Raw genomic sequence first — 26980 nt, forward strand, 5'->3', positions numbered from 1 at the left:
TGAGTTCTGCTGCAGCAGACATAAACTCACCTGTCCTGCAGCTCTGAATGGAACAATGGAGCACCCAGCTCAGCACTTCAGCTCCTATAAGGGACAGACTGTCTCCTCAAGCAGCTCCCTGACCCCTATATATCCAAAGAGACACCTCATAGAGGAGAGTTCACGCTGACATCTGGCGGGTATCCTTCTGGGACAAAGATAACAGAAGAAGAACCTGGCAGCAACCCTCACTGTTCTGCAGCTGCCACAGGTGATCCCCAGGCAAGCAGGTTCTGGAGAGGACCTCCAGTAGTCCTACAGCAGAGGGGCCTGTTAGAAGGAAAACTAAAAAACAGAAAGAAATAACTTCATCATTGACAAAAAGGACATCCACTCAAAGACCCCATCTGACAATCACCAACTACAAAGACCACAGGCAGATAAATCAACAAAGATGGGAAGAAACCAGTGCAAAAAGGATGAAAACACCAAAACCAGAATGCCTCTCCTCCTCCAAGGGATCACAACTCCTCACCAGCAAGGGAACAAAGCTGGATGGAGAATGAGTCTAATGAATTGACAGAAACAAGCTTCAGAAGGTGAGTAAAACAAACTTCTCTGAGCTAAAAGAACATGTTCTAACCCAATGCAAAGAAACTAAGAACCTTGAAAAAAGGTTTGATGAAATGCTAGTGAGAATAAACAGCTTAGAGAAGAATATAAATAACTCAATGGAACTGAAAAACACAACATGAGAACTTTGCAAAGCATACACAAGTTTCATGGCTGAATCGACCAAGCAGAAGAAAGGATATCAGAGATTGAAGATCAAATCAATGAAATAAAACAAGAAGGCAAGATTAGAGGAAAAAAGAGTGAAAAGAAATGAACAAAATCTAAAAAAATATGGGATTATGTGAAAAGACCTAATCTATGTTTGATAGGTGTACCTGAATGTGATGGAGAGAATGAATCTGAGCTGGAAAACACTCTTCAGGATATTATCCAGGAGAACTTCCCCAACCTAGCAAGGCAGGCCAATATTCAAGTCCAGGAAATACAGAGACCACCACAAAGATATTCTTCAAGAAGAGCAACCCCAAGGCACATAATCATTTCATTCACCAGGATTAAAATGAAGGAAAAAATGCTAAGGGCAGCAAGAGAGAAAGGTTGGGTTACACACAAAGGGAAGCCCATCAGACTTACAGAAGATCTCTTGGCAGAAACCCTCCAAGCCAGAAGAAAGTGAGGGCCAATATTCAACATCCTTAAAGAAAAGAATTTTCAACCTAGAATTTCATATCCAGCCAAACTTCATAAGCTTCATAAGGGAAGGAAAAATAAAGTCCTTTACAAACAAGCAACTGCTGAGAGATTTCATCACCACCAGGCCTGCCTTACAAGAGCTCCTGAAGGAAGCATGAAACATAAAAAGGAACAACCAGTACCAGCCACTCCAAAAATGGCAAAGAGCATTGACACGATGAAGAAACTGCATCAACTACTGGTCAAAACAAACAGCTGGCATCAAAATGGCAGGATCAAATTCACACATAACAATATTAACCTTAAATATAAATGGGCTAAATGTCACAATCAAAAGACACAGACTGGCAAATTGGATAAAAAGCCAAAATCCATCAGTGTGCTGTACCCAGGACCCATCTCACATGGAAGGTCACACATAGGCTCAAAATAAAGGGATGGAGGAAGATTTACCAAGCAAATGGAGAGCAAAAAAAGAAGGAGTTGCAATCCTAGTCTCTGAAAAACTAGACTTTAAACCGGCAAAGATCAAAAGAGACAAAGAAGAGCATTACATAATGGCAAAATAATCAATGCAACAAGAAGAGATAATGATCCTAAATACATATGCACCCAATACAGGAGCACCCAGATACATAAAGCAAGTTCTTAATGACCCACAGAGAGACTTAGACTCCTACACAATAATAGTGGGAGACTTTAACACTCCACTGTCAATATTAGACAGACCAATGAGACAAAAAATTACAAGGATATCCAGGACTTGAACTCAGATCTGGACCAAGCAAACCTAATAGACATCTACAGAACTCGCCACCCCAAATCCACAGAATATATATTCTTCTCAGCACCACATCACACCTCCTCTAAAACTGACCACATAATTGGAAGTAAATTAAGTCTCAGCAAATGCAAAAGAATGGAAATTATAAGAAACAGTCTCTCAGACCACAATGTAATCAAATTAGAACTCAGGATTAAGAAACTAACTCAGTGGGGAGAGATAGCATGGGAGAAATGCCAGATATAGGTGATGGGGAGGAAGGCAGAAAATCACACTGCCATGTGTGTACCTATGCAACAATCTTGCATGTTCTTCACATGTACCCCAAAACCTAAATACAATTAAAAAAAAAAAAAAGAAACTAACTCAGAACTGTACAACTTCATGGGAACTGAACAACTGGCTCTTGAATGTTGACTGGATAAACAATGAAATGAAGTCAGAAATAAAGACGCTCTTTGAAACCAACAAAAATGAAGATACAATGTACCAGAATCTCTGGAACACATTTAAAGCAGTGTGTAGAGGAAAATTTTTAGCAATAAATGCCCACATGAGAAGCAAGGAAAGATCTAAAATTGACACCCTATCATCAAAACTGAAAGAGCTAGAGGAGCAAGATTTAAAAAAACACTCAAAAGCTAGCAGAAGACAAGAAATAACTAAGATCAGAGCAGAACTGAAGGAGACAGAGACACAAAAAACCCTTCAAAAAAACACAATAAATCCAGGAGCTGTTTTTTTGAAAAGATCAACAAAATAGACAGACCACCAGCCAGATTAATAAAAAAGAAAAGAGAGAAGAATAAATAGATGCAATAAAAAAAATGATAAATGATAAAGGGGATATCACCACAGATTCCACAGAAATACAAACTGCCATCAGATTACTACAAACAACTCTATGAAAACAAACCAGTAAACCTGGAAGAAATGGATAAATTCCTAGCCACTTGCACCCTCCCAAGCCTAAACCAGGAAGAAGTTGAACCCTGAATAGACCAATAACAAGGGCTGAAGTTGAGGCAGCAATTAATAGCCTACCATCCAAAAAAGCCCAGGTTCAGATGAGTTCACAGCCAAATTATACCAGACATACAAAGAGGAGCTGGTACCACTCCTTCTGAAACTATTCAAAACAATACAAAAAGAAAGAATCCTTCCCAAACCATTTTATGAGACCAATATCATCCTGATATGAAAACCCAGCAGAGACTCAACAAGAAAAGAAAACTTCAGGCCAATATCCATGAAGAAAATAGATGCAAAAATCTTCAATAAAATACTGGCAAACCAATTGCAACAGCACATCAAAAAGCTTATTCATCATGATCAAGTAGGCTTCATCCTGGGGACTAGTTCAACATATGTACATCTATAAAGGTAATTCACCACATAAACAGAACCAAAGACAAAAATCACGATTACCTCAATAGATGCAGAGAAGGCCTTTGAAAAATTTCAAAAGCCCTTTATGCTAAAAACTCTCAATAAACTAGGTATCGACAGAACCCAAAATAATAAAACCTATATACAACAAACCCACAGACAATATAATACTGAATGGGTAAAAACTGGAATCATTCCCTTTGAAATCTGGCACTAGACAAGGATGTCCTCTCTGACCACTTCTATTCAATATAGTATTGGAAGTTCTAGCCAGAGCAATCAGGCAAGAAAAAGAAAGTAATTGTATTCAATTAGGAAAGGAGGAAGTCAAATTGTCTTTATTTGCAGATGACATGATTGTATATTTAGAAGACCCCATTGTCTCAGCCCAAAATCTCCTGAAACTGATAAGCAACTTCAGCAAAGTCTCAGGATGCAAAATCAATATGCAAAAATCACAAGCATTCCATACACTAACCTTAATTTGACTTAAAGAGAGCCAAATCAAGAATGAACTGCCATTCACAATTGCTACAAAGAGAATAAAATACCTAGGAATACAACTAACAAAGGACGTAAAGGACCTCTTCAAGGAGAACTACAAACCACTGCTCAATGAAACAAGAGAGGACACAAACTATGGAAAAACATTCCATGCTCATGGTTAAGAAGAATCAATATTGTGATAATGGCCATACTACCCAAGATAATTTATACATTCAACACTTTTGCAATCAAGCTACCTATGACCTTCTTCACAGAACTGGAAAAAAACACCTTAAACTTCATATGGAACCAAAAGAGAGCCTGCATAGCCAAGACAATCCTAAGCAAAAAGAACAAAGCTGGAGGCATCATGCTACCTGACTTCAAACTATACTACAAGGCTACAGTAATCAAAACAGCATGGTACTGGTACCAAAACAGAAATACACACCAAGGGAATACAACACAGGCCTTCAGAGGCAACGTGACACATCTTCGACCATCTGATCTTTGACAAACCTGACAAAAACAAGCAATGGGGAAAGGATTCCCTGTTTAATAAATGGTGTTGGGAAAACTGGCTAGCCATATGCAGAAAGCAGAAACTGGACCCCTTCCTGACACCTTAAACTAAAATTAACTCCAGATGGATTAAAGGCGTAAACATAAGAGCTAACACCATAAAATGTTTCTTCTTGTCTAGAAGAAAACCTAGGCAAAAAGAACACCAGCATAGGCAAGGACTTCACAACTAAAACACCAAAAGCATTGGCATCAAAAGCCAAAATAGACAAATGGGATCTAATTAAACCCCAGAGCTTCTGTACAGCAAAAGAAACAATCATTAGAGTGAATAGGCAACCAACAGAATGGGAAAAAAGTTTTGCAATCTACCATCTGACAATGAGCTAATATCCAGAATCTACAAAGAACTAAAACAGATTTACAAGAAAAAAAAAAAAATTTTAAAGTGGGAGAACATGAACTGACACTTTTCAAAAGAAGACATGTGAGGCCAATAAACATGAGAAAATGCTCAGCATCACTGGTCATTAAAGAAATGCAAATCAAAACCACATTGAGATAACCTCTCATGCCAGTTAGAATGGCAATCATTAAAAAATCTGGAGACAACAGATACTGGAGAGGACATGGAGAAATAGGAACACGTTTACACTGTTGGTGGGAGTGTAAATTAGTTCAACCATTGTGGAAGACAGTGTGGTGATTCCTCAAGGACCTAGAAATAGAAATTCCATTTGACCCAGCAATCTCATTACTCGGTATATACCCAAAGGACTATAAATCATTCTATTGTAAAGACATATGCACACACATGTTCATCATGGCACTGTTTATGATAACAAAGACCTGGAACCAACCCAAATGCCCATCGATGATAGACTGCATAAAGAAAATGTGGAACATTGGATTGTAAAACCAATGACAACAGAATTTAAACCACAGACTTACTTTGATAGTACTCTTAATGGTATAACTTCTCCTCTCATTTTATGTCTCTCTTTGCTTTTTCTTGTGCTTCCTTTTTGAAAAAAAAAAATGTGTCAAATATACACCATGGAATACCATGCAGCCACAGAAAATGAATAGTTTGTGTCCTCTGTAGGGACATAGATGAACCTGGAAACCATCATTCTCAGCAAACTGACACAAGAACAGAAAATCAAACACTGCATGTTCTCACTCATAGGAAAGTGTTGAAGAATGAGAACAAATGGATACAGGGAGGGGAGCATCACACACTGGGGTCTGTTGGTGTGGAAGAGGGGAGGGACAGCAGGGGATGGGGAGGTTGGGAAGGGATAACATGGGGAGAAATGCCAGATATAGGTGATGGAGGGATACAGGCAGCAAACCACATTGCCATGTATATACCTATGTGACAATCCTGCATGTTCTGCACATGTACCCCAGAACATAAAGTGCAATAAAAAATACATATATATGTAATAAAAATAGAAAATATATGTATAAATTAAGAAAAGCCAAAATGTATAAATTTTTATGTTTTAAATATATGCATTTTCCACAAACTAAAACAACTGTAATCCAAGTTTAGAAGCAAAAAATAGCCTTACATTGCTAAATTATGCATATATTTAACAGAGCCTCATATATAAAACAAATATTTGGGAAATAAATTATGTTTTTATTTAGATATAGGCTGACAAAAATGGTTGAAAATTCTATAATTCCTTTTTGCCTGCCTGTATACTATCTAATTCAGGTACATGTAAATTTTAGTATATTGCCCTAAATATCTGAATCTAGAATTACAGACAAATTTGAAGTAAAAAATAGAAAGTAAAAATTTATATGGAGAGTGACATTAATAAGATTTAAAAAAAAAAAGGTTCCCTGTTTACTTATCCCCTGACAGCAAGAAAACTCATAAGCTATTCCTGACAAAAATGCCTTTATGAGAGAAGCAGGCATCACGGATCCCACCTGAAACGTCAGCTACATGGTACATTAAAGTTGAAGAATTGCTTCTGGTAAAAATATTAAGACCTGCTTGGGTAATGTAGCAAGACCCCATCTCAAAAATAAGTGCATTAAGAGAGCTCTGAGATTCAGGAAGGGAGTTGTGAAACGCTGCTAAGGCCCAAGATTGAAGGCAATCTTTTTTAGAAGGAAGGCACTCATTCAGGTAGCAAACTACTAAACTACTGTTTTTGGCTACAGATGAGAAAATGTTCCACCTAACTTGATTCCACTGAGAATTTTGAACTTAATCTATAACTATCCCTAACTTTTCCCAGCCACAGTCTGAGGGAGGTCCTGTTTTTCCAGAGGCCTGGATGAAGTTCCCCATTTTATAGCCATCCAGCAGGCCTACAGATCATGACTTTTACTGTGATCCCTGAAGCAGATCCATGACTCAGTTCATGACCAGTTCTGCCTATGTACAAACTCAGAGTGACCTGGGAGAAACCTCTTTTGTACTCAGTGAAAGCCATGCTCATCCACATATTGATATAAAGCCCACCATATGCAGACCTGACTGCAGAAAGCTGCCCTTGAAGCTGCCCTGCAGAGCAAAGTCCTGAAGGATATTCACTCTGTCCAAAAGTTAAATGAGAATTACAACTATCCAAGCCCCTTTTAATGAGACAGCTAATGGTGGACCTGTGTGCAAACCCAGCAGCTTTAAGACCAAGCTATAACCCCTCTTCACCACAAACCCAGAGGGCATTCTATCACTTGGCAGACCCAACAAAAATAGATTTTTACTTTCTCAAATCAGTTTATAAAAACTTGGAGAGCTGTTTGCTCATTCAAATTTACAGACACCAATGCAAAATTATTATTTCTTATTGTCAATTCTTCTATTTTAACATAGCACTGAAAGTATATGGAAGAAGAAATAGTCAAAAGAAAAATTTAAAGACATTGATATTGAAGACCAATAAGTAAAATGTTGCTGTTTGTATATCATGTAATCTTATATATTAACAAAACATAAACACTATATTAAAACCTGTGTAAACTAATAAATTTAATACTACTCAGTTAATTAGCAAAATATAAATTAACATAAAAGTTATGGTTCCATATACCTAAAGCAAACTATTTGATAAAGAAAAAAAATCTAATTTACAATAGCAGTAAAATAATCAATTTTAGAACAAATTTAACCAAGGAACTTATAAATCTTTTAAGTGAAAACTATATCAATGATAAAAATTAGAGAGGGCAAAAATAAATTTTAAAATATGTTATTTCTATTGAAAGAATAAGTATTGTGAAACTGCCATAATATGCAAAGTGATCTATAGATTCAACAGACTCCTTATCAAAATTCCAGTATTATTCCACAGTAATAAAAAATATAACCCTAAAATGTACATAAAATTACAATAAACTTTGAATAGCCAACACAATCTTGAGGAAAAAGAATAAAGCAGAATGACATCACACTATAATTTTGAACAATATTTCAAGACTATAGTAGTGAAAACAGGATGAAATGTGCAGAAAAAATTTTTTAAAAATCAATGGAACAGAAACCACTGCTGTCATGCATTTCAGTCATGATGCAAAACGAGAACTTAAAAAATAGGTTAACCCCAGGTGCAGTGGCTCACACCTGTAATCCCAGCACTTTGGGAGGCCGAGGTGGGTGGATCATGAGGTCAGGAAATTGAGACCATCCTGGCCAACATGGTGAAACCTCATCTCAAAAAAAAAAAAAAAAAAAAAATAGGTTAACATACAGTATATCAAAATTATGCAGATACCTGTCTCTCCACAAAAACAAGAAAAAATAAATCAGATTTTACACTTTATTGTCTGCCATGAACAGTACTTTGGCTGTCACTGTAGGAAGGAAGATCATTTAAGGAAAAGTAGAATTCTTAGATACTTTAGAAGCATAAGACAGAAGATGCCCTTATGTGAGAGTATAATTTTTTTTTAAATTACAGGCTTCTCAGAAACTATTTCCTTTGGATAACAGCTTCCCAAATCACTTTAAAGACTGGCTTTCTCCTTGACTTTGGACCGCTCATCCATGTCGTCTGTTGTATTCACTCTCACCTACCTGGGGGTTCATCCACCATCGCATGTTGCTTCATCTTCCAGGGCTCTTTTGCTTTCTCCAGACAGGTGACCGACTCTGGCTTAGAGGCAGCAATACCTGTTTTATTAAAAATAACAGGAATCTTGCTCATGTTTTCCAATTACCAACTTAGTAATGTGTTCAGTAAAGAGGATATAATATTCTAATAAATGTATCCCAATATACCAATTTATAACAGAAATTTTTAAATATTTATGAAATATTTTAATTTTATAGATTCTTAATTTCACTGCCTGTTACTACTCAATCAAAAATTCCTGATGGCAATTAGACTTTAAGGTGTGAGAAACAATGTTCTATGCCACTAAACTACTGAAATTATCACTAAAGTGAAGGACACAGATCAGCTCAGAAATATGGAAACTTCGGGTCAAAATAAAATATCTTGAAGAAATTCTTTTCTAAACAGACAAATCCCCAGGATTTTCTTGAAAACGGAAATCTGAAAGTATAAATAAGCAAAATACATTCTACAGAAAAGTAATGAAACCTTTAGTTTACATTAGGAATTCCATATTAAAGCTATCCTTACCCAGAAAGGCCAGGTTTCTGTAGTTCTCTAACATCACATTCCTATATAAATTCTGCTGTGCAGTGTCCAGGCATTGCCACTCCTCCAGAGAGAACTCTATGGTCACATCCCTAAATGTCAACAGTCCCTGGAAAACATAGACAAACACACATATTTACAAAGTAGGTCTGGGCAGAATTTTTCATTTGACTCAAGGTAAAATGAGAAAGTGAATAGAACTGGTTCTGACTTATAAGAGTGGCTGAAACTATCCAATAAAATAATTGTCAATATAGAAACATTTTGTAACATATTCTCTAACTCTGAGAAAAGAGAGTAGCATAATATCCACAACATCAGTGTATATATGATACTTGTCTGGATGATAAAGTGGAAAATAGAGGGCATAAACACTAACGTGCATTTTTGTGTGCTATATTTACATAATAGAGAATGAGTTCTGAATATTTTTCAGAAGAAAAAGACACAACTGTTTTTATTTTTCATACAAGATAGACATGTTGAGTTAGAAGGTACCATTCAAATTTTAATGTGTACAAAACGGGACATCTTGTAAATGTGGATTATTTTTTCAGGAGATCTGAAATAAAGTCTGAGTTACTGAATTTCTAACAAGCTCACCAGTAATGCCAATGTTTTGGCCCCAAAAACTATTTTGTCAAACATCCAGCAAGTGAAAGAGCCTGTTTTCTTGTTTGTGTGTTTGTTTTCAGTTTTTCTGGCCTGTAAACAAAGAAGAGAGCTTTCATTTACCAAAGAAAGATAAGTGCAAAGAAAACCTAAAGAACAGCACCAGGCCTGCCCTACAACAGCTCCTTAAGGAAGTACTAAACATAGAAAGGAACAACTGCTACCAGTCACTGGAAAACATACCAAATTGTAAAGACCATCAATGCGTGGAAGAAACTACATCAATGGGCAAAATAACCAGCATCATAATGGCAGGGTCAAATTCACACATAACAATATTAACCTTAAATGTAAATAGGCTAAACACCCCAATAAAAAGAAACAGGCTGGCAAACTGGATAAAGAGTCATGACCCATCTCACACGCAGACACACACAGAGGCTCAAAATAAAGAGATGGAGCAATTTTTACCAAGCAAATTGAAAGCAAAAAGAAAACAGAGGTTACAATTCTAGTCTCTGATAAAACAGACTTTAAACCATCAAAGATCAAAAGAGACAAAGAAGGGTATTACATAATGGTAAAGGAATCAATGCAACAAGAAGAGCTAACAATCCTAAATATATATGCACCCAATGCAGGAGCACCCAGATTCATAAAGCAAGTTCTTAGAGACCTACAAAGAGACTTAGACTCCCACACAATAATAGTGGGAGACATTAACACCCCACTGTCAATATTAGACAGATCAACAAGATAGAAAATTAACAAGGATATCCAGGACTTGCACTCAGCTCTGGACCAAGCGGACCTAACAGACATCGACAGAACCCTCCACCCCAAATAAACAGAATATATATTCTTCTTGGCACCACATTGCACCTATTCTAAAAATGACCACATAATTGGAAGTAAAACACTTCTCAGCAAATGCAAAAGAACAGAATTTATAGCAAACAGTCTCTCAGACCACAGTGCAATCAAATAGAACTCAGGATTAAGAAACTCACTCAAGACCACACAACTACATGGAAACTGAGCAACCTGCTCCTGAATGAGTACTGGATAAATAACTAAATGAAGACAGAAATAAAGATGTTCTTTGAAACCAATGAGAATGAAGACACAACATACCAGAATCTCTGGGACACATCTAAAGCAGTATGTAGAGGAAAATTTTTAGTACTAAATGCCCAAAAGAGAAAGCAGAAAAGATCTAAAATTAACACACTAACATCAAAATTAAAAGAACTAGAGAAGCAAGAACAAACAAATTCAAAAGGTAGCATAAAACAAGAAATAACTAAGATCACACCAGAACTGAAGGAGATAGAGACACACACACAAAAAAACCCTTCAAAAAATTAATGAATCCAGGAGGTGGTTTTTTGAAAAGATCAACTAAATAGATAGACCACTAGCCAGACTAATAAAAAAGAAAAGAAACAAGAATCAAATAGATGCAATAAAAAATGATAAAGTGGATATCACCACTGCTTCCACAGAAATACAAACTACCATCAGAGATAACTACCAACACCTATTTGCACATAAACCAGTAAATCTAGAAGAAGTGGATAAATTCCTGGACAATTATATCCTCCCAAGACTAAACCAGGAAGAAGTTCAATCCCTGAATACACCAATAACAAGGTCTGAAATTGAGGCAACAATTAATAATCTACCATCCAAAAACAGTCCAGGACCAGATGGTTTCACAGCCAAATTCTACCAGAGGTACAAAGAGGAGCTGGTAAAATTCCTTCTGAAACTATTCCAAACAATAGAAAAAGAGGGAATACTACCTAACTCATTTTATGAGGCAAACATCATCCTGATAGTAAAAGCTGGGAGAGACACAACTGAAAAAAAAAAAAAAAAATCAGGCCAACATCCCTGATGAACATTGATGCAAAAATCTGCAAATAAAATACTGGCAAACCAAATCCAAAAGCATATAAAGAAGCTTATCCATTACAATCAAGTCGGCTTCATCCTTGGGATGCAAGGCTGGTTCAACATATGCAAATCAATAAATGTATCTCATCACACAAACAGAATCAAAGACAAAAACCACACGATTATCTCAAGAAATGCAGAAAAGGCCTTCAACTAAATTCAACAACGCTTCATGCTAAAAGCTCTTAATAAACTAGGTATTGATGGAGTGTATCTCAAAATAATAAAAGCTATTTATGACAAACCCATAGCCAATATCATACTGAATGGGCAAAAAACTGGAAGCATTCCCTTTGAAAACTGGCACAAGACAAGGATGCCGTCTCTCACCACTCCTATTCAACACAGTATTGGAAGTTCTGGCCAGGGCTATCAGGCAAGAGAAAGAAATAAAGGGTATTAAAATAGGTAAAGAGGAAGTCAAATTGTCTCTATTTGCAGACAACATGATTGTATATTTAGAAGACCCCACTGTCTCACCCTACAATCTCCTTAAGCTGATAAGCAACTTCAGCAAAGTCAGCAAAGTCTCAGGATACAAAGTCAATGTGCAAAAATTACAAGCATTCTTATACACCAGTAACAGACAGAGAGCCAAATCATGAGTGAACTCTCATTCACAACTGCTACAAAAAGAATTAAATACCTAGGAATACAACTTACAAGGGATGTGAAGGACCTCTTCAAAGAGAACTACAAACCACTGCTCAAGGAAATAAGAGAGAACACAAACAAATGGAGAAACATTCCATGCTTATGGTTAGGAGGAATCAATATGGTGAGCATGCCCATACTGCCCAAAGTAATATAAAGATTCAATGCTATTCCCATCAAGCGACCATTGACTTTCTTCACAAAATTGGAAAAAACCACCTTAAACTTCATATGGAACCAAAAAAGGAGCCTACACAGCCAAGACAATTCTAAAGGGGTGGGGGTGAAGCTGGAGGCATCACACTATCTGACTTCAAAGTATATTACAAGGCTACAGTAACCAAAACAGCATGGTGCTGATACCAGAACAGGTATGTAAACAAATGGAACAGAACAGAGGCCTCAGATGTAATGCCACAAACCTACAACCATCTGATCTTTAACCAACCTGACAAAAACAAGAAATGGCAAAAGAATTCTCTATTTAATAAGTGGTGCTGGGAAAACTCGCTAGCCATATGCAGAAAACTGACACTGGATCCCTTCCTTACACCTTATACAAAAATTAACTCAAGATGAATTAAAGATTTAAATGTAAGACGTAAAACCATAAAAACCCTAGAAGAAAATGTAGGCAATACCATTCAGGACATAGGCCTGGGTGAAGACCTCATGAATAAAATACCAAAAGCAACGGTAACAAAAGCCAAAATTAGACAAATCAGATCTAATTAAACTGAAGAGCTTCTGCACAGCTAAAAAAAACTATCATCAGAGTAAACAGGAAACCTACAGAATGGGAGAAAAATTTTTGCAGTCTACCCATATGACAAAGAGCTAATATCCAGAATCTACAAAGAACTTAAACAAATTTACAGGAAAAAAAATAAACAACCCCATCAAAACTGGGCAAAGGATATGAAAAGACACTTCGCAAAAGATGACATTTATGTGGCCAACAAACATATGGAAAAAAATCACATAATCACTGGTCATTAGAGAAATGAAAATTAAAACCACATTGAGATACCATCTCACACCAGTTAGAATGGTGATCACTAAAAAGTCAGAAGACAAAAGATGCCCAAGAGGTTGTGGAGAAATAGATACAATTTTATACTGTTGGTGGGAGTGTAAATTAGTTCAACCATTGTGGAAGACAGGGTGGCAATTCCTCAAGGACCTAGAACTAGAAATACCATTTGACCCAGCAATCCCATTACTGGGTATATACACAAAGGATTATAAATCACTCTACTCTAAAGACACATGCACAGGTATGTTTATTGCAGCACTGTTCACAATAGCAAAGACTTGGAACCAATCCAAATGCCCATCAATGACAGACTGGACTTAAAAACTGTGGCACATATATACCATGGAATACAATGCAGCCATAAAAATAAGAATAAGTTTATGTCCTTTGCAGGGACATGAATGAAGCTGGAAACCATCATTCTCAGCAAATGAACACAAGAACAGAAAACCAAATACTGCATGTTCTCACTTACAATTGGGAGTGGAACAATGAGAACATGTGGACACAGGGAGGGGAACATCACACATACCATGACTGTCGGGGGCTGGGGGTCTAGGGGAGGGCTAGCGTTAGGAGCAATACCTAATGTAGATGATGGGGTGATGGATATGGCCAATCACCATGGCATGTCTATACCTATGTAACAAACCTGCATGTTCTGCACATGTACCCCAGAACTTAAAGTACAATTAAGAAAAAAAAAACCTTAAAAATATGGGGGGACAGCTGCCAGATTAAATGTGATGGTTTATGCATATTACCTTCATAAAGATACTTAATGATGAAGAAAAAAATAACTCTGTAGTGAAAAAATCTACAAAAAGGCTTATTAACATCAACTGCACTAGGACAAGTTTTTATACTGTATTGATACACCCAGAACACATCATTACTACTGAGATACTGCCACCACCAAAGTAAATTACAGTCAAAATTTAAACCTAAGAAAATAGTTTTATGGAAAGTTCAAGATACAGATATCTTCCATGTTCTACAATTTTTAATAGGAATTTTAAGTAGTCTTTCTTTAGCACCCTAATAAGCAAGTAACTCCTGATAATTTTTTTCAGAACTTTCTGGGTAATAAATGTCATCCTGTTTAAATGAGCATTTTCTTAATCATGTAATACATAGAGATATAAAAAAATACAAATATAACCTCAACATTATATGTTCTCCATCTTTACTAGGAACCCCAGGTTTTCCCCATAGAAATATTATCCACACCTGTCCATGTTCAACAGTCACAAAGCGAACATTTTCAATATTGCAGATCACAAATTTATGGTGAGAATTCTGCATGGCATATAAGAAGCCATGATGTAGAGAAGGCTATGATATTTAGAAAAAAAAATATTTTTCAGAGACCCTTGACTATCATAAGCATTTTTTTAAGTTAAGACAAACTCATTAAGGAGAAAAAACAGAGGTAATAGAAGTAAAGATTTGCAATACTAAATGCATCGCACTCCAGAGCAAACACAACTCGATCTGAGACATATTTAACTGAAAAAAAAAAAAGTCATTTTTTCTCTTTCTCCTCCTCCTCTAGAATTGCTTCTCAGATGAGATCTTCTGGACTAATTACACCTGCATCTTTAGAATATTTCTTTACAATTTTGAGCACCACATGTTTACCTGTCACCACCACACCCAAAGGCAGATGGCCCAAGATAGAAAAACTACAATTTCTGTCTTTTATAAGAGAAATGATTCAGGAACAATGAGCTGCTCCACAGAAATAAAGACGACAGTTTTAAATATAAGTTTCTCTTTTTTTGTTCTCAGGTGCCCTCTCCTGCTACTGACACTGACTTATTTAAATAAATAAGTTTAATTACTTTTTGACTTAACATTATTAATGTTAAGGTATAGAACATAGTGTCCAGTGTGACATTATTAGTTTAACGTATACCTACTTGTGGCAGTAGTGAACGGTTTCAAAAGATAAACAAATAGTTGAAAGAAAAGAGAAAAACATAATTGTGCTCTTATTTTAAAGTCTCTCTAAACTTTATAAGTAAAAAGACTTGCATTCCTCAAATAAAAGTTTTGGCTTTTTTTAATTTTGTTTTGTTTTTTAAAATTCCAAGACCTAAATTTAGATTTTAGAGCTCCAGATTTAGGTCCCAGATGGGTGGAGTAGCAGCAGGTTTTACCTGCAATTGTGAGCATTTCAGCGAGAGGAGGGAAAAAGAAGTGGAGATTCTCATGTCTTTGTCTACTCAATGCATACGTGTTACTCAGATTGGGTTTCTGTGCTCTATGGCCTCTGAGTCAGTTTCAGTTCTGAAGACACAAGAGCCATTGAAAGAAGTAAAATGATTAATATCTGCCCATTAAGTTTGTAAAAAGCTGGTCTAGCCTCTCTAAAAGTCACTGTAGAGGACCATAGATACCAAATAGGCAGAGACACAATTCTGCCTGCATATTTAGGTGACAGCATGCAATTCCAGTGGTTGACTGGAAGCCTGAGAGGAAACGTCCCCTGTAGAATAAAGCTTGGTTGGCACCTTATGTTTATATTTGGTCTGGTAATTCTACACAGTGTTTGGGAAATACAATTTTTAAAGAAATTATCTTCAGCTCCAGAGAAACCACAATAATAGAACAGAAAGAAAACTGTTTCATTACACAATTAAATCTGAATGTCACATGTATTACAGTCAGTCGGCTTAAGAGATTAAAAAGACAGAAAGACAGTTATCACAATTAGTTCACAAGAAGAATTTAAAGCACCATGTCATACATAGTTGATTCTAAATTCATCCGGTCCTTGGAGAGGCCATTCGTGTATGCTAATTGGTTATATTCAATAACAAAATAAGCTTTTCACATCTTCAGGACAGAAGGTAGCTTTGCAACTTGAAGCCAGGTGCCTGCTTAAGGTAGACTTTCACTCTTCTACAAAAGTGCTTGAATAGGTTGCTATCTTTTTGGCTATTTGCATTTTAAAGCAGTGGCTCTCTACTCCCTGAGGACTGGGCTAGAGCACTCCTGCTTCCCCTCTTCTGGTGGCCAGCGTTCTCTTTTGTTTTCTACCATCTGCCACTGAGATACAGCCCACAGCACAATGTTTACAGGTAGCAGCTCACATCTTAGGTGTATGCCAATCGCCACAGCAGCACTTCAGTGTCACATCACAGAGTGAAGCCTAAGCTGCAGGAGCAGAGCCTGCAGGGCTCCTGGGTAGAACTGCACCTTCACAATAATGGGAATAAGAGCATTATTTAATCTACAGTGTCTATTTATAATGGTGACATGGAAGAAATACTGCTGGATTTCCACCATGCATCCAGATAGAGATAGCTCCAAGAGTTCTCACTGTGACAGCCTACACTTTTCACAAACTTTATGTGATACCCATAGGGCTTCTAAAACAGAAACACAAAGCATTCCAAAGAAAAACAGCTCTCACTTCAAGAAAGACTATATAGAGAGAAAAAAAGAAAAGCATCTTAAGGGCTGGGCGCGGTGGTTCACGCCTGTAATCCCAGCACTTTGGGAGGCCAAGGTGGGTGAATCACGAGGTCAAGAGATCAAAACCATCCTGGTCAACATGGTGAAACCCTGTCTCTACTAAAAATTAAAAAAATTAGCTAGGCATTGTGGTGCATGCCTGTAATCCCAGCTACTTAGGAGGCTGAGGCAGGAGAATTGCCTGAACCCAGGAGGAGGAGGTTGCAGTGAGCCAGGATCGCACCACTGCACTCCAGCCTGGGTAACAAGAGCGAAATTCCGTCTCAAAAAAAAAAAAAGAAAGAAAGAAAAGAAAAGCATCTTAAGAAGAAAACTGAAATCAGATATAAGATTTATTAAGTCAGCCAAAAATTATTTCTCTAAAAATAATTTCTCTCTAAATGCTCAAAGTGCATAGTTACTCTCAACATGAGAAACATGAGTATTATGAAGAAAGGGGCCATATTATTAGTAGAATTTTAAAAGATTTTTTTTAATCTCTGCTGCTCTCTAATCTTCTAGCCATTGAATGCAGAATCTATATCGAAATATATCTGACAACTTCCACCAGCACTTTTTGATAAAAAATTTAAAACTTCCTGTGGTAATATAGTGGAATATATGTGAGCCTGAAACATAGCTAAATGGAAAGCTGTTAAGGTTCTGGGGCAGCCACAGCACCTGCCTTTATTTGTCCTGTAATAGCAGCATTCCAATTTGTAAAATAAAAGACACTAAAATTATGCTTACATATAATTCTCCTTACTGGTTAAATTGATAATCATATCAGACTAATAGCTACTGTAACAATTTGATAGTAAATTTTTTGGATATTATTTATAAATATGTAAATATCAATAATTTTAAGGTACTAGTCCAAATGTATATAAGATTTTCAAAAATTTTCTGTAACTAAAATTGTTGAGAAACTTTACTTTTTAAAAGTATGAAACACAATATTAAAATAACTAAGGAATGCATTCAAAGTAAATATTGTGACTTTATACTCATACTATTGTAGAAAATACTATTGAATGTATATGAATGCAGGCTGTTTATGAACACTACACATAACTATGCTAATTGTACTAAATAATAAATAGAAATCAAAGTTTGACAACAGACTCCACTGTTCAGTTTATGTACTGAGGCTAGGCATGGTGGCTCATGCCTATAATCCCATCACTTTGGGAGGCTGAGGTGGGCAGCTCACCTGAGGTCAGGAGTTTGAGACCAGCCATGGTCAACATGGCAAAACTCCACCTCTACTAAAAATACCAAAACTTAGCCAAATGTGGTAGCAGGAAACTGTAATCCCAGCTACTTGTGAGGATGAGGCAGGAGAATGGCTTGAACCTGGAAGGTGGAGGTTTCAGTAAGCTGAGACTCCTCCATTGCACTCCAGCCTGGGCAACAAGAGCTAAGCCCCATCTCAAAAAAAAAAAAAGGCCGGGCGCGGTGGCTCATGCCTATAATTCCAGCAGTTTGGGAGGCCGAGGTAGGCAGATCACACCTGAGGTCAGGAGTTTGAGACCAGCCTGGCCAACATGGAGAAACCCCATCTCTATAAAAAAGAAAAGAAAAGAAAAGAAAGAAAGAAACAGAGAGAGAGGGAGAAAGAGAGAGAAAGAAAGAAAGGAGAGAGAGAGAGAAAGAAAGAGAGAAAGAGAGAAAGAGAAAAAGAAAGGAAGAAAGAAAGAAAGAAAGAAAGAAAACTGAACTCTTTTTGCTTTTGTAGTATAATTCAGCCTGCAAAATCACTTTGGATAACCACATTTCTGTCAAACAACTTACTCACTATCTTTTAGTCTTTATAATTCTGTATTGCTAAATTTCATCCTGCATTTATGCTCAACTTTTACGTGCTCTTGGAATGAGCTTTGCTCTGAACAAATCTGAGTCAACTTTAAAAGACTAAAAATAATAAGAATCATCTTTTGCCAAAACAAAAACCAAGCAATTGATGTCAGGTCCCAGATAAAGACAATCCTGAGTCAAAAAGAAAAAAAATGACAAAACATTTATTTAGCTGTTAATATGATTTACATATATTTCGAAAGAAGATAAAAATCTACATATAATCTAAATGTTTTAAGAATATTTTAGTAAGCTATTTTCTCTTATTTGTATGTAGCCAAGACTGTGCCACTTCACTCCAGCCTGAGTGACTAAGCAACACCTTGTCTCAAAAAAATATATAGATATAGATATGAAATATTTTTTTATATATACTCTAAAACTGACCACACAATCAGAAATAAAACAATCCTCAGTAAATTCAAAATCTCAAAATTTGGCAAACCATACAGACAGACCACAGCTTGACACAAATATAATTCAATAAAAAGAAGACAACTTGAAACCATACAATTACATAAAGATTAAATGACCTGCACTAACTTATTGGTAAATAATGAAATTAAGGCAGAAACCGGTATGTATTTTTGTTTTTGTTTTTTTAACAAATAAGAACAAAAAAACAGGCCACACACTGTGGCTCATGCCTGTAATCCCAGCAGTTTGGGAAGGTGAAGCAGGCAGATCATATGAGGTTAGGAGTTCAAGACCAGCCTGGCCCCATCTCTGCTAAAATTACAAAAATTAGGTGGGAGTGGCGGAACATGCCTTTAATCCCAACTACTTGAGAGGCTGAGGTAGGACAATGCTTGAATCCAGGAGGCGGAGGTTGCAGTGAGTTGAGATCGTGCCATTGCACTTGAATTGGGCAACAAGAGCAAAACTCCATCTCAAAAAAAATTTAAGAAACCAAAAAAGAACAACCAAAACACACACACACACACACATCAGAATCTCTGCAGTACAGCTAAGGTGGTGTTAAAAGAGAAATTTATACCATTTAACTCCCAAATCAAAAAGTTAGAAAGATCTTCATTTAACAACCTGACATTATAAATAAAAGAATGAAAGAAGCAAAAGCAAATCAACCCTTAAGTTAGAAGCAGGCAAGAAATAACCAAAATCAAATCTTAACTAAATTTAGACATAAAAATTGTACAAAATATCAAGAGATCCAGTAATTAAATCTATGAAAAAAAAGATAAATAAACCACTAGCTAAACTAATGAAGAAAGAAGGAATGATTGAAATAAACACAATCAGAAATAACCAAAGACACATTACCACTGACCCCACAAAAATATAATGAAGTCTACTATGAACATTTCTGTGTACACAAACAAAAACATCTTGAAAAAAATAAATAAACTGTCCGGGCACAGGTGGCTCACGCCTGTAATCCCAGCACTTTGGGAGTCCAAGACAAGTGGATCATGAAGTTATGAGTTCAAGACCAGCCTGGCTAAGATGGTGAAATCCCATGATTAGCCCAGGTGGTGGTGGGCACCTGTAATCCCAGCTACTTGGGAGGCTGAGGCGGAGAATTGCTTAAACCCAGGAGGCAGAGTTTGCAGTGAACCAAGAGCAGGCCACTGTATTCCAGCCTGGGCGACAGTGCAAAACTCTGTCTCAAAAAAAAAAAAAAGATAGAAAAAAGTCAGGAGCTGTGGCACACACCTGTAGTCCCTGCTACTAGGGAGGCTGAGGTGGGAGGATCGCTTGAGTCCAAGAGTTTTGGGCTAAAGTGAGCTATGCTGATCGGGTGTCCACACTAAGCTCGGCATCAATACGGTGACCTCCCAAGAATGTGGGACCACTAGGTTGCCTAAAGAGGGGTAAACCGCCCCAGGTTGGAAATGGAGTAGGTCAAAACTTTCATGCTGATCAGTAGTGGGATCGCACCTGTGAATAGCCACTGCACTCCAGCCTCAGCAACATTGTGAGATCCCATCTCAAAAAAATAAAGAACAAATTATTGAACAAATACATTCTTCCAAGAATGAACAAATTTTTTAAAAAAGCCTTAAATAGATAAATACAAAGCTCAAAAATTGAACTAGTAATACATAGCCTACCAATCAAATAAAGACAAGGACCAGACATTCTCAGGGCTGAATTCTACTAGATGTACAAAAAAGTGCTGGTACTATCTCTACTGAAACTATTCTAAGAAATTAAGAAAAGGTAACTTCTCTCCAACTTATTATATAAGAATAGCATTACTCTAATACCAAAACCTGGCAGAGATTTAAATAAAAAATCAGGCCAATATCTTTGAACATTAATGCAAAAATCCTCAACAAAATACTGACTAACCAAATCCAGCAGCATATAAAACAGCTAACCAACTATGATCAAGTACAATTTGTTCTGGGTGCGCAAGGCTGGTTCAACACACACAAATCAATAAATGTGATTCATGACATAAACAGAACTAAACACAAAAACCCCAAGATTACTTCAATAGATGCTGAAAAATCTTTCGATAAAATTTAACATGTTTTATGTTAAAAACCCTCAATAACCTAGGCATTGAAGGTACATACTTTAAAATAATAAGTTATCTATGACAAAACCTCAGCCAACATACTGAATGGACAAAACCTGGAAGCAGATAGATGCAGTGGCTCACACTTGTAATTCCAGCACTTTAGGAGGGCAAGGCAGGTGGATCACCTGAAGTCAGGAGTTTGAGATCAACCTAGCTGACATGGCAAAATGCCGTCTTTACTAAAAATACAAAAATTAGTCAGATGTGAGGGTGGTTGACTATAATCCCAGATACTCAAAAGGCTAGGAAAGGAGAAGACTTGAACTCAGAAGGTGGAAGCTGCAGTGAGCCAAGATTGTGCCACTGCACTCCAGCCCCGGAAACAAAAGAAAACTCTATCTCAAAAATAAAAAATAAAAATAAAAATAAAGCTTGACGGATTCCTCCCTGAAAACTGGCACAAAGCAAAGATGCCTTCTTTCAACACTACTATTCAAGATAAAATTGGAAGTCCTGGTCAGAGCAATCAGGCAAAATATAAAAATAAAGGGCATTTAAACAGGAAGAGAGGAAATCAAACTATCCCTGTTTGCAGACTACCTGATTCTACATCTGAAAAACCATATAGTCTTGGCAGAAAAGCTCTTTAAACTTACAAACAACATCAGTGTAATTTCAGGATACAGAATAAATGTACAAAATTAGTTGCACTCCTGTAAATCAACAACATCCAAGCCAAATATGAATCATAAACACAATCACATTCACAATTGCCACAAAAAGAATAAAATATTTATGAATATAGCTAACCAGCTAGGTGAAAGATCTCTATAAGAATGACAAAATGATGCTTAAAGCAATCAGAAATGGCACAAACAAATAGAAAACAACTTTATGCTCATAAATAGAAAAGCTCAATATCCTAAGTATGATCATACTGCCACCAAAATTTACAGATTTAATGCTATTCTAATCAAAGGACCAAAATATTTTTTAAAAAACTAAAGGAAAAAAAACCCCACTATTTACAATTTATTTAAAACCAAAAAAGGGTCCAAATAGCCAAGATAATCACAAGCAAAAACAACAAAGCTGAAGGCATTACATTACCTGACTTCAAATTATACTACAGAGCTACAGTAAACAAAACAACATGGAATGGTACAGAAACAAATTCATAGACCAATACGATAGAATAGAGACTTCAGAAATAATGCCACACACCTAAAACCATGTGATCTTCAACAAAGGTGACAATAGAAATAGAAATGTGGAAAGAATTTCCTATTTTTTTAATGGTGGTGGAATAACTAGCTAGCAGTATGTAGAAGACTGAAACTGGACCACTTTATTACCCCACATACAAAAATCAAATCAAGAATAATTAAAGACTGAAATGTGTATTTTAAAATCATAAAAAAAATAAACCCTGGAAGAGAACTGAGGAATTGTTGCAACTTAACAATTGCAACAAAAGCCAAAATTGACAAATTGGACCTAATTAAACTAAAGAGATTCTTCACAGAAAAGGAAATTATCAACACAGTAAACAGACAACTTACAAAATAGTAGAAAATATTTGCAAACTAGGCTTCTGACAAAGATCTAATATTTAGAATCCATAAGAAACTTCAACAAGTTTACAGAAAAAAAAGACCTCACTAAAAAGTAGACAGAAAACATGAAAAAGTTGCTTTTCAAAAGAAGACAAATATGTGGCTAACGAGCATATAATAAAATGCTCACCAATAATCACTACAAAAATACAAAGAAAAAACACAAGATGCCATCTCACACCAGGGAGGACAGCTATTAAAAAGTCAAAAAATAGATGTTGTGATGGTTGCTGAGAAAAGGAAATACTTACACACTGCTGTTAAGAGTGTATGTTAGTTTAACCATTGTAAAAGGTAGTGTGACAATTCCTTGCAGAACTAAAACCAGATTTATCATTTCACCAAGCAACCTCATAATTGGGTATACACTCAAAGAAATATAAATTATTCTATCATAAAGACCTAAGCACAAGCGTATTCACTGCAGCACTATTCACAATAGCAGACATAGAATCAACTTGAATGCCTATCAATGGTAGACTGGATAAAGAAAATTTAGTATAATCAGGCACAATGGCTTATGTCTGTAATCCTAGCACGTTGAGAGGCCGAAACACGTGGATTGTCTGAGCTCAGGAGTTTGAGACCAGAGTGAGCAACATAAAGAAATCCAATCTCTAAAACAATAATAAAAAAAATAGCTAGGCATGGTGGCACAAACCTGTAGTCCCAAGCTACTTGAAAGGCTGGGGTATAAGAGGATTGCTTGGCCCACCATGATGGCTCATGCTTGTAATCCCAGCACTTTGGGATGCCAAGGCAAGTGGATCATTTGAGATCAGAAGTTCAAGACCAGCCTGACCAACATGGTGAAACCTTGTCTCTACTAAAAATACAAAAATCAGTCAGGCATGGTGGTGATAGGTGACTATCATCCCAGCTACTCAGGAGGCTGAGACAGAAGAATCACCTGAACCCAGGAGGTGGAGGTTGCAGTGAGCCAAGACTGCACCACTGCACTTGCACTGGGCAACAAGAGAGACACTGTCTCATAAAGAAGATTCCTTGAGGCTGGAAGGTTGAGGCTACAGTGAGCCAACATCACGCCACTGTACTTTAGCCTGGGCAATAGAGTGAGACCCTGTCTCCAAAAACGAAACAACAGAACGTAATATAAAATACATAATTTAAAAATATGGTACATAAACATGATAGAATACTATGTGGAAATAAAAAACCAAAAACAAGATTATGTCTTTTACAGCAACATGGATAAAGCTTGAGACCATTATTCTTAGAAAACTAATGTAAAAACAGAAAACCAAATGCATTTCATTTATAAGAGCTAAAAAGTTAAAATTCAGGAACACAGAGAGGAACAACAGACACTGAGGCCTAGTTAGGGGTGGAGGGTGGGAATAGAAACAGGGTCAGAAAAAAATACCTCTTCGGTGATATGCTAGTACTTTAGTTACAAAATAATGTACACACAAAACCCCCATGACACAATTTTAGCTGTACAACAAACCTGTACGTGTATCCCTAAACCACAAATAAAAGTTTTAAAAAAAAAATACCTGGGTGGGAAAGAGTGCAATGCAGGCCGAAGGACTGGTTTGTGCTACTTACAGTGGCCCAGGTGGGGCTGTACTCTGATTTATTTCTGGGTCCATGCAGGCAGATGACATTATGAACTGGCGGTCCAGAACCCTAGGTTGGTAGAGAAAACAGGTTGCTGCTACTGCAGATTGAGTGTCTGGAGGTGAGAATATGTCAGGAGACTTCTAGACACTTTTGTGTTTTTGGCAAAAAAAACCACGATGATCAAAAATGCTGTGGCAAAATTTTTGATCACCTGAGTGTGGCTCCTTGTCCTGGGAGAGTCGTGGATACATTAATGTCTAGTGGGTATGTTTGTGAGTGGGTGAAAATCTTGTAGTGGCAGCTGTGGCAAAAGGGGTCTGTCATCAGAGCTGCTTTTCTCTAAGTCTTTAGTCCTCTGTCACCTTGGAAGGAGAGCTGGTATCACAGAACAAGAAACAGTGTGACAGCCTGTGTAAAGCAGAGCACAGCCTCCCATTCCTGGACATCCAAAGTTTTATTCTAGGCCAGGAGACTGTAATATCTTTCTTCTGCCATCAAATCTGTCGAGTTTTCTGAACAACAAGCAATTCTGCAACACCGACTTACTGTCTAACACTTGAATTCTGACACCACCCAGAATCAGCACAGACCCTGATTCAGGGCTCAGTCCCACAATGTTGTCCTCACTGCAGATGCCAGTCACAAACCCCATAAGCCCATCTATGCTTCTGAGATACTGTTTAAAAATTGAGGACTCCCATAATGTTACTGAAATTTACCAATTTGATAAAGTTACTCACAGAACTCAGCAGAACACTGTAGTTATATTTACCATTTTTATACAAAACATACAATCCCAGCCAGGGGCAGTGGCTCACGCCTGTAATCCCAGCACTTTGGTAGGCTGAGATGGGCAGATTACCTGAAGTCAGAGTTCGAGACCAGCCTGACCAATATGGAGCAACCCTGTCTATACTAAAAATACAAAATTAGCAGGGCATAATGGCACATGCCTGTAATCCCAGCTACTCGGTAGGCTAAGGCAGGAGAATTGCTTGAACCTGGGAGGCGGAGGTTGTGGTGAGCTGAGATTGTGCCATTACACTCCAGCCTGAGCAACAAGAGCAAAACTAACATCTGAAAAAAAAAAAGATACAACCCCCCCCCAAAAGTCAAGTATAGGACCAAGAAAAAGGTGAGAAAAGATGAAGCATATAAATGATCCACAGCTGTGATTAATAAAATTCTCTATTCTTTGTGTTTTCGAGGAACACTTTATGAAAAGAAAAAACACTTTCCACTATGACTTAAATGGTGCTTTCTTTTCTTACCTATCACACAGCCAGAAAAATGATTGCACAATTTCTCCTTTTTCTCATTTAAAAATCAACATAAAATACTTCTTAATCAAACTGAACTGAAGTTTATTTTCTTCCCAATGACTCCTGAACTCTGAGCTACTCAGTCTGAGCCACCATACAACCCCATTTTGTGCCCCTCTTAAGAACATGCTGGCTTCAGGGTAAAACGTTCTCTGATCTAAATTCTGACTTGATCACCCTCCATTTAAACATTACCCTCCAACCTCCTTCCTAATCTTGTTTGCTTTTCCCTAGAGAAAAATAGCCCTTTTCTGCCTAATCTTTGCAATCTTTAAACATCTTACATTTGCTGCTTCCTCCTGTTGCAATACTCCTTTGAAATTCAATTTTTTACATGTGTCTGTTTTATTTTAAAAAGTCAAGAAACTATCTTTAAAAAATATCAACTTTATCTTCAATAAGACCTTCCCAAAATTCCTCAAAGTCTTCATATAAGGGGAGAAAATTTTAAGGTGCTTACATTTTATACCTGAGTAAGAAAAGAAAAAGTATTTATTTCTTTCAAACAATAAATGTATTATTTCATTATTTGTATTAAAAAATATGTAGTAAACAGCCAGATGCAGTGGTTTACACCTATAATTACACATTGGGAAGCTGAGGCAGGTGGATTGCCTGAGGTCAGGGGTTCGAGACCAGCCTAGCCAACATGGCAAAACCCCATCCCTACTAAAAATATGAAAATTAGCCAGGCGTGGTGGCAGATGCCTGCAATCCCTACTTGGGAGGCTGTAGCAGGAGATGCTTGAATACAGGAACTGGAGGTTGCAGTGAGCTGAGATCACACCATTGTACTCCAGCCTGGGCAACAGAGTGACTCCATCTCAAACAATAAATAAAATAAAATAAAATAAAATTTTGCATTAAACTCAAAAATCAAAATAACAGGATATAGGGCCAGGCTTGGTGGCTCACGAACCTGTAATCCCAGCACTTTGAGAGGCGAAGGTGGTGGAATCACTTGGGGTTAGGAGTTCAAGACAAGCCTGGCCAACATGGTGAAACCCCGTCTCTACTAAAAATACAAAAATTAGTCAGGTGTGGTGATATGTGCCTGTAGTCCCAGCTACTCGGGAGACTGAGGCAGGAGAATCACTTGAACCTGGGAAGTGATAGTTGCAGTGAGCTGAGATTGCACCATTGTACTCCAGTCTGGGCATTGCAGTGAGACTCCATCTCAAAAATAAACAAAAACCAGGATATAAAACAAAGATATTCACTGTCACAAGTTTACCCAGCTTAAAAAAAAAAAACTGAAGTTTTCAGAAATCTATGTAACTCACCAATTATCTACCACATTTTTTGTGGAAATGTATTCATTTTCTAA

At 37.0% G+C, this 26980-nt stretch overlaps 1 protein-coding gene across 5 annotated transcripts in view; it reads right to left on the minus strand.

Moving 5' to 3' along the window:
• LOC135276061 (zinc finger protein 726-like) overlaps nucleotides 1–26980 on the minus strand; it is a 51609-nt gene that overhangs the window by 20884 nt on the left and 3745 nt on the right. For 2 of the 5 annotated variants that reach the window (XM_064379179.1, XM_064379264.1), the window contains exons 1-4: nucleotides 9664–9720; nucleotides 9043–9169; nucleotides 8472–8567; nucleotides 5381–5450 (exon numbers count right to left, since the gene is read on the minus strand). In XM_064379179.1, coding sequence (XP_064235249.1) covers nucleotides 5381–5450; nucleotides 8472–8567; nucleotides 9043–9169; nucleotides 9664–9708 — 338 coding nt within the window. In that variant the 5' untranslated portion in view covers nucleotides 9709–9720. Of the gene's footprint in view, nucleotides 1–5380; nucleotides 5451–8463; nucleotides 8568–9042; nucleotides 9170–9663; nucleotides 9721–26980 lie in introns of those variants that run through there. The other 3 variants (XR_010343633.1, XM_064379222.1, XM_064379304.1) reach the window with 3 other exon arrangements.

Source organism: Aotus nancymaae, unplaced genomic scaffold (assembly GCF_030222135.1).
Source record: "Aotus nancymaae isolate 86718 unplaced genomic scaffold, 86718_ANA_hifiasm-v0.15.2.pri h1tg000001l, whole genome shotgun sequence".
In the NCBI taxonomy this organism is placed as follows: Eukaryota; Metazoa; Chordata; class Mammalia; order Primates; family Aotidae; genus Aotus; species Aotus nancymaae.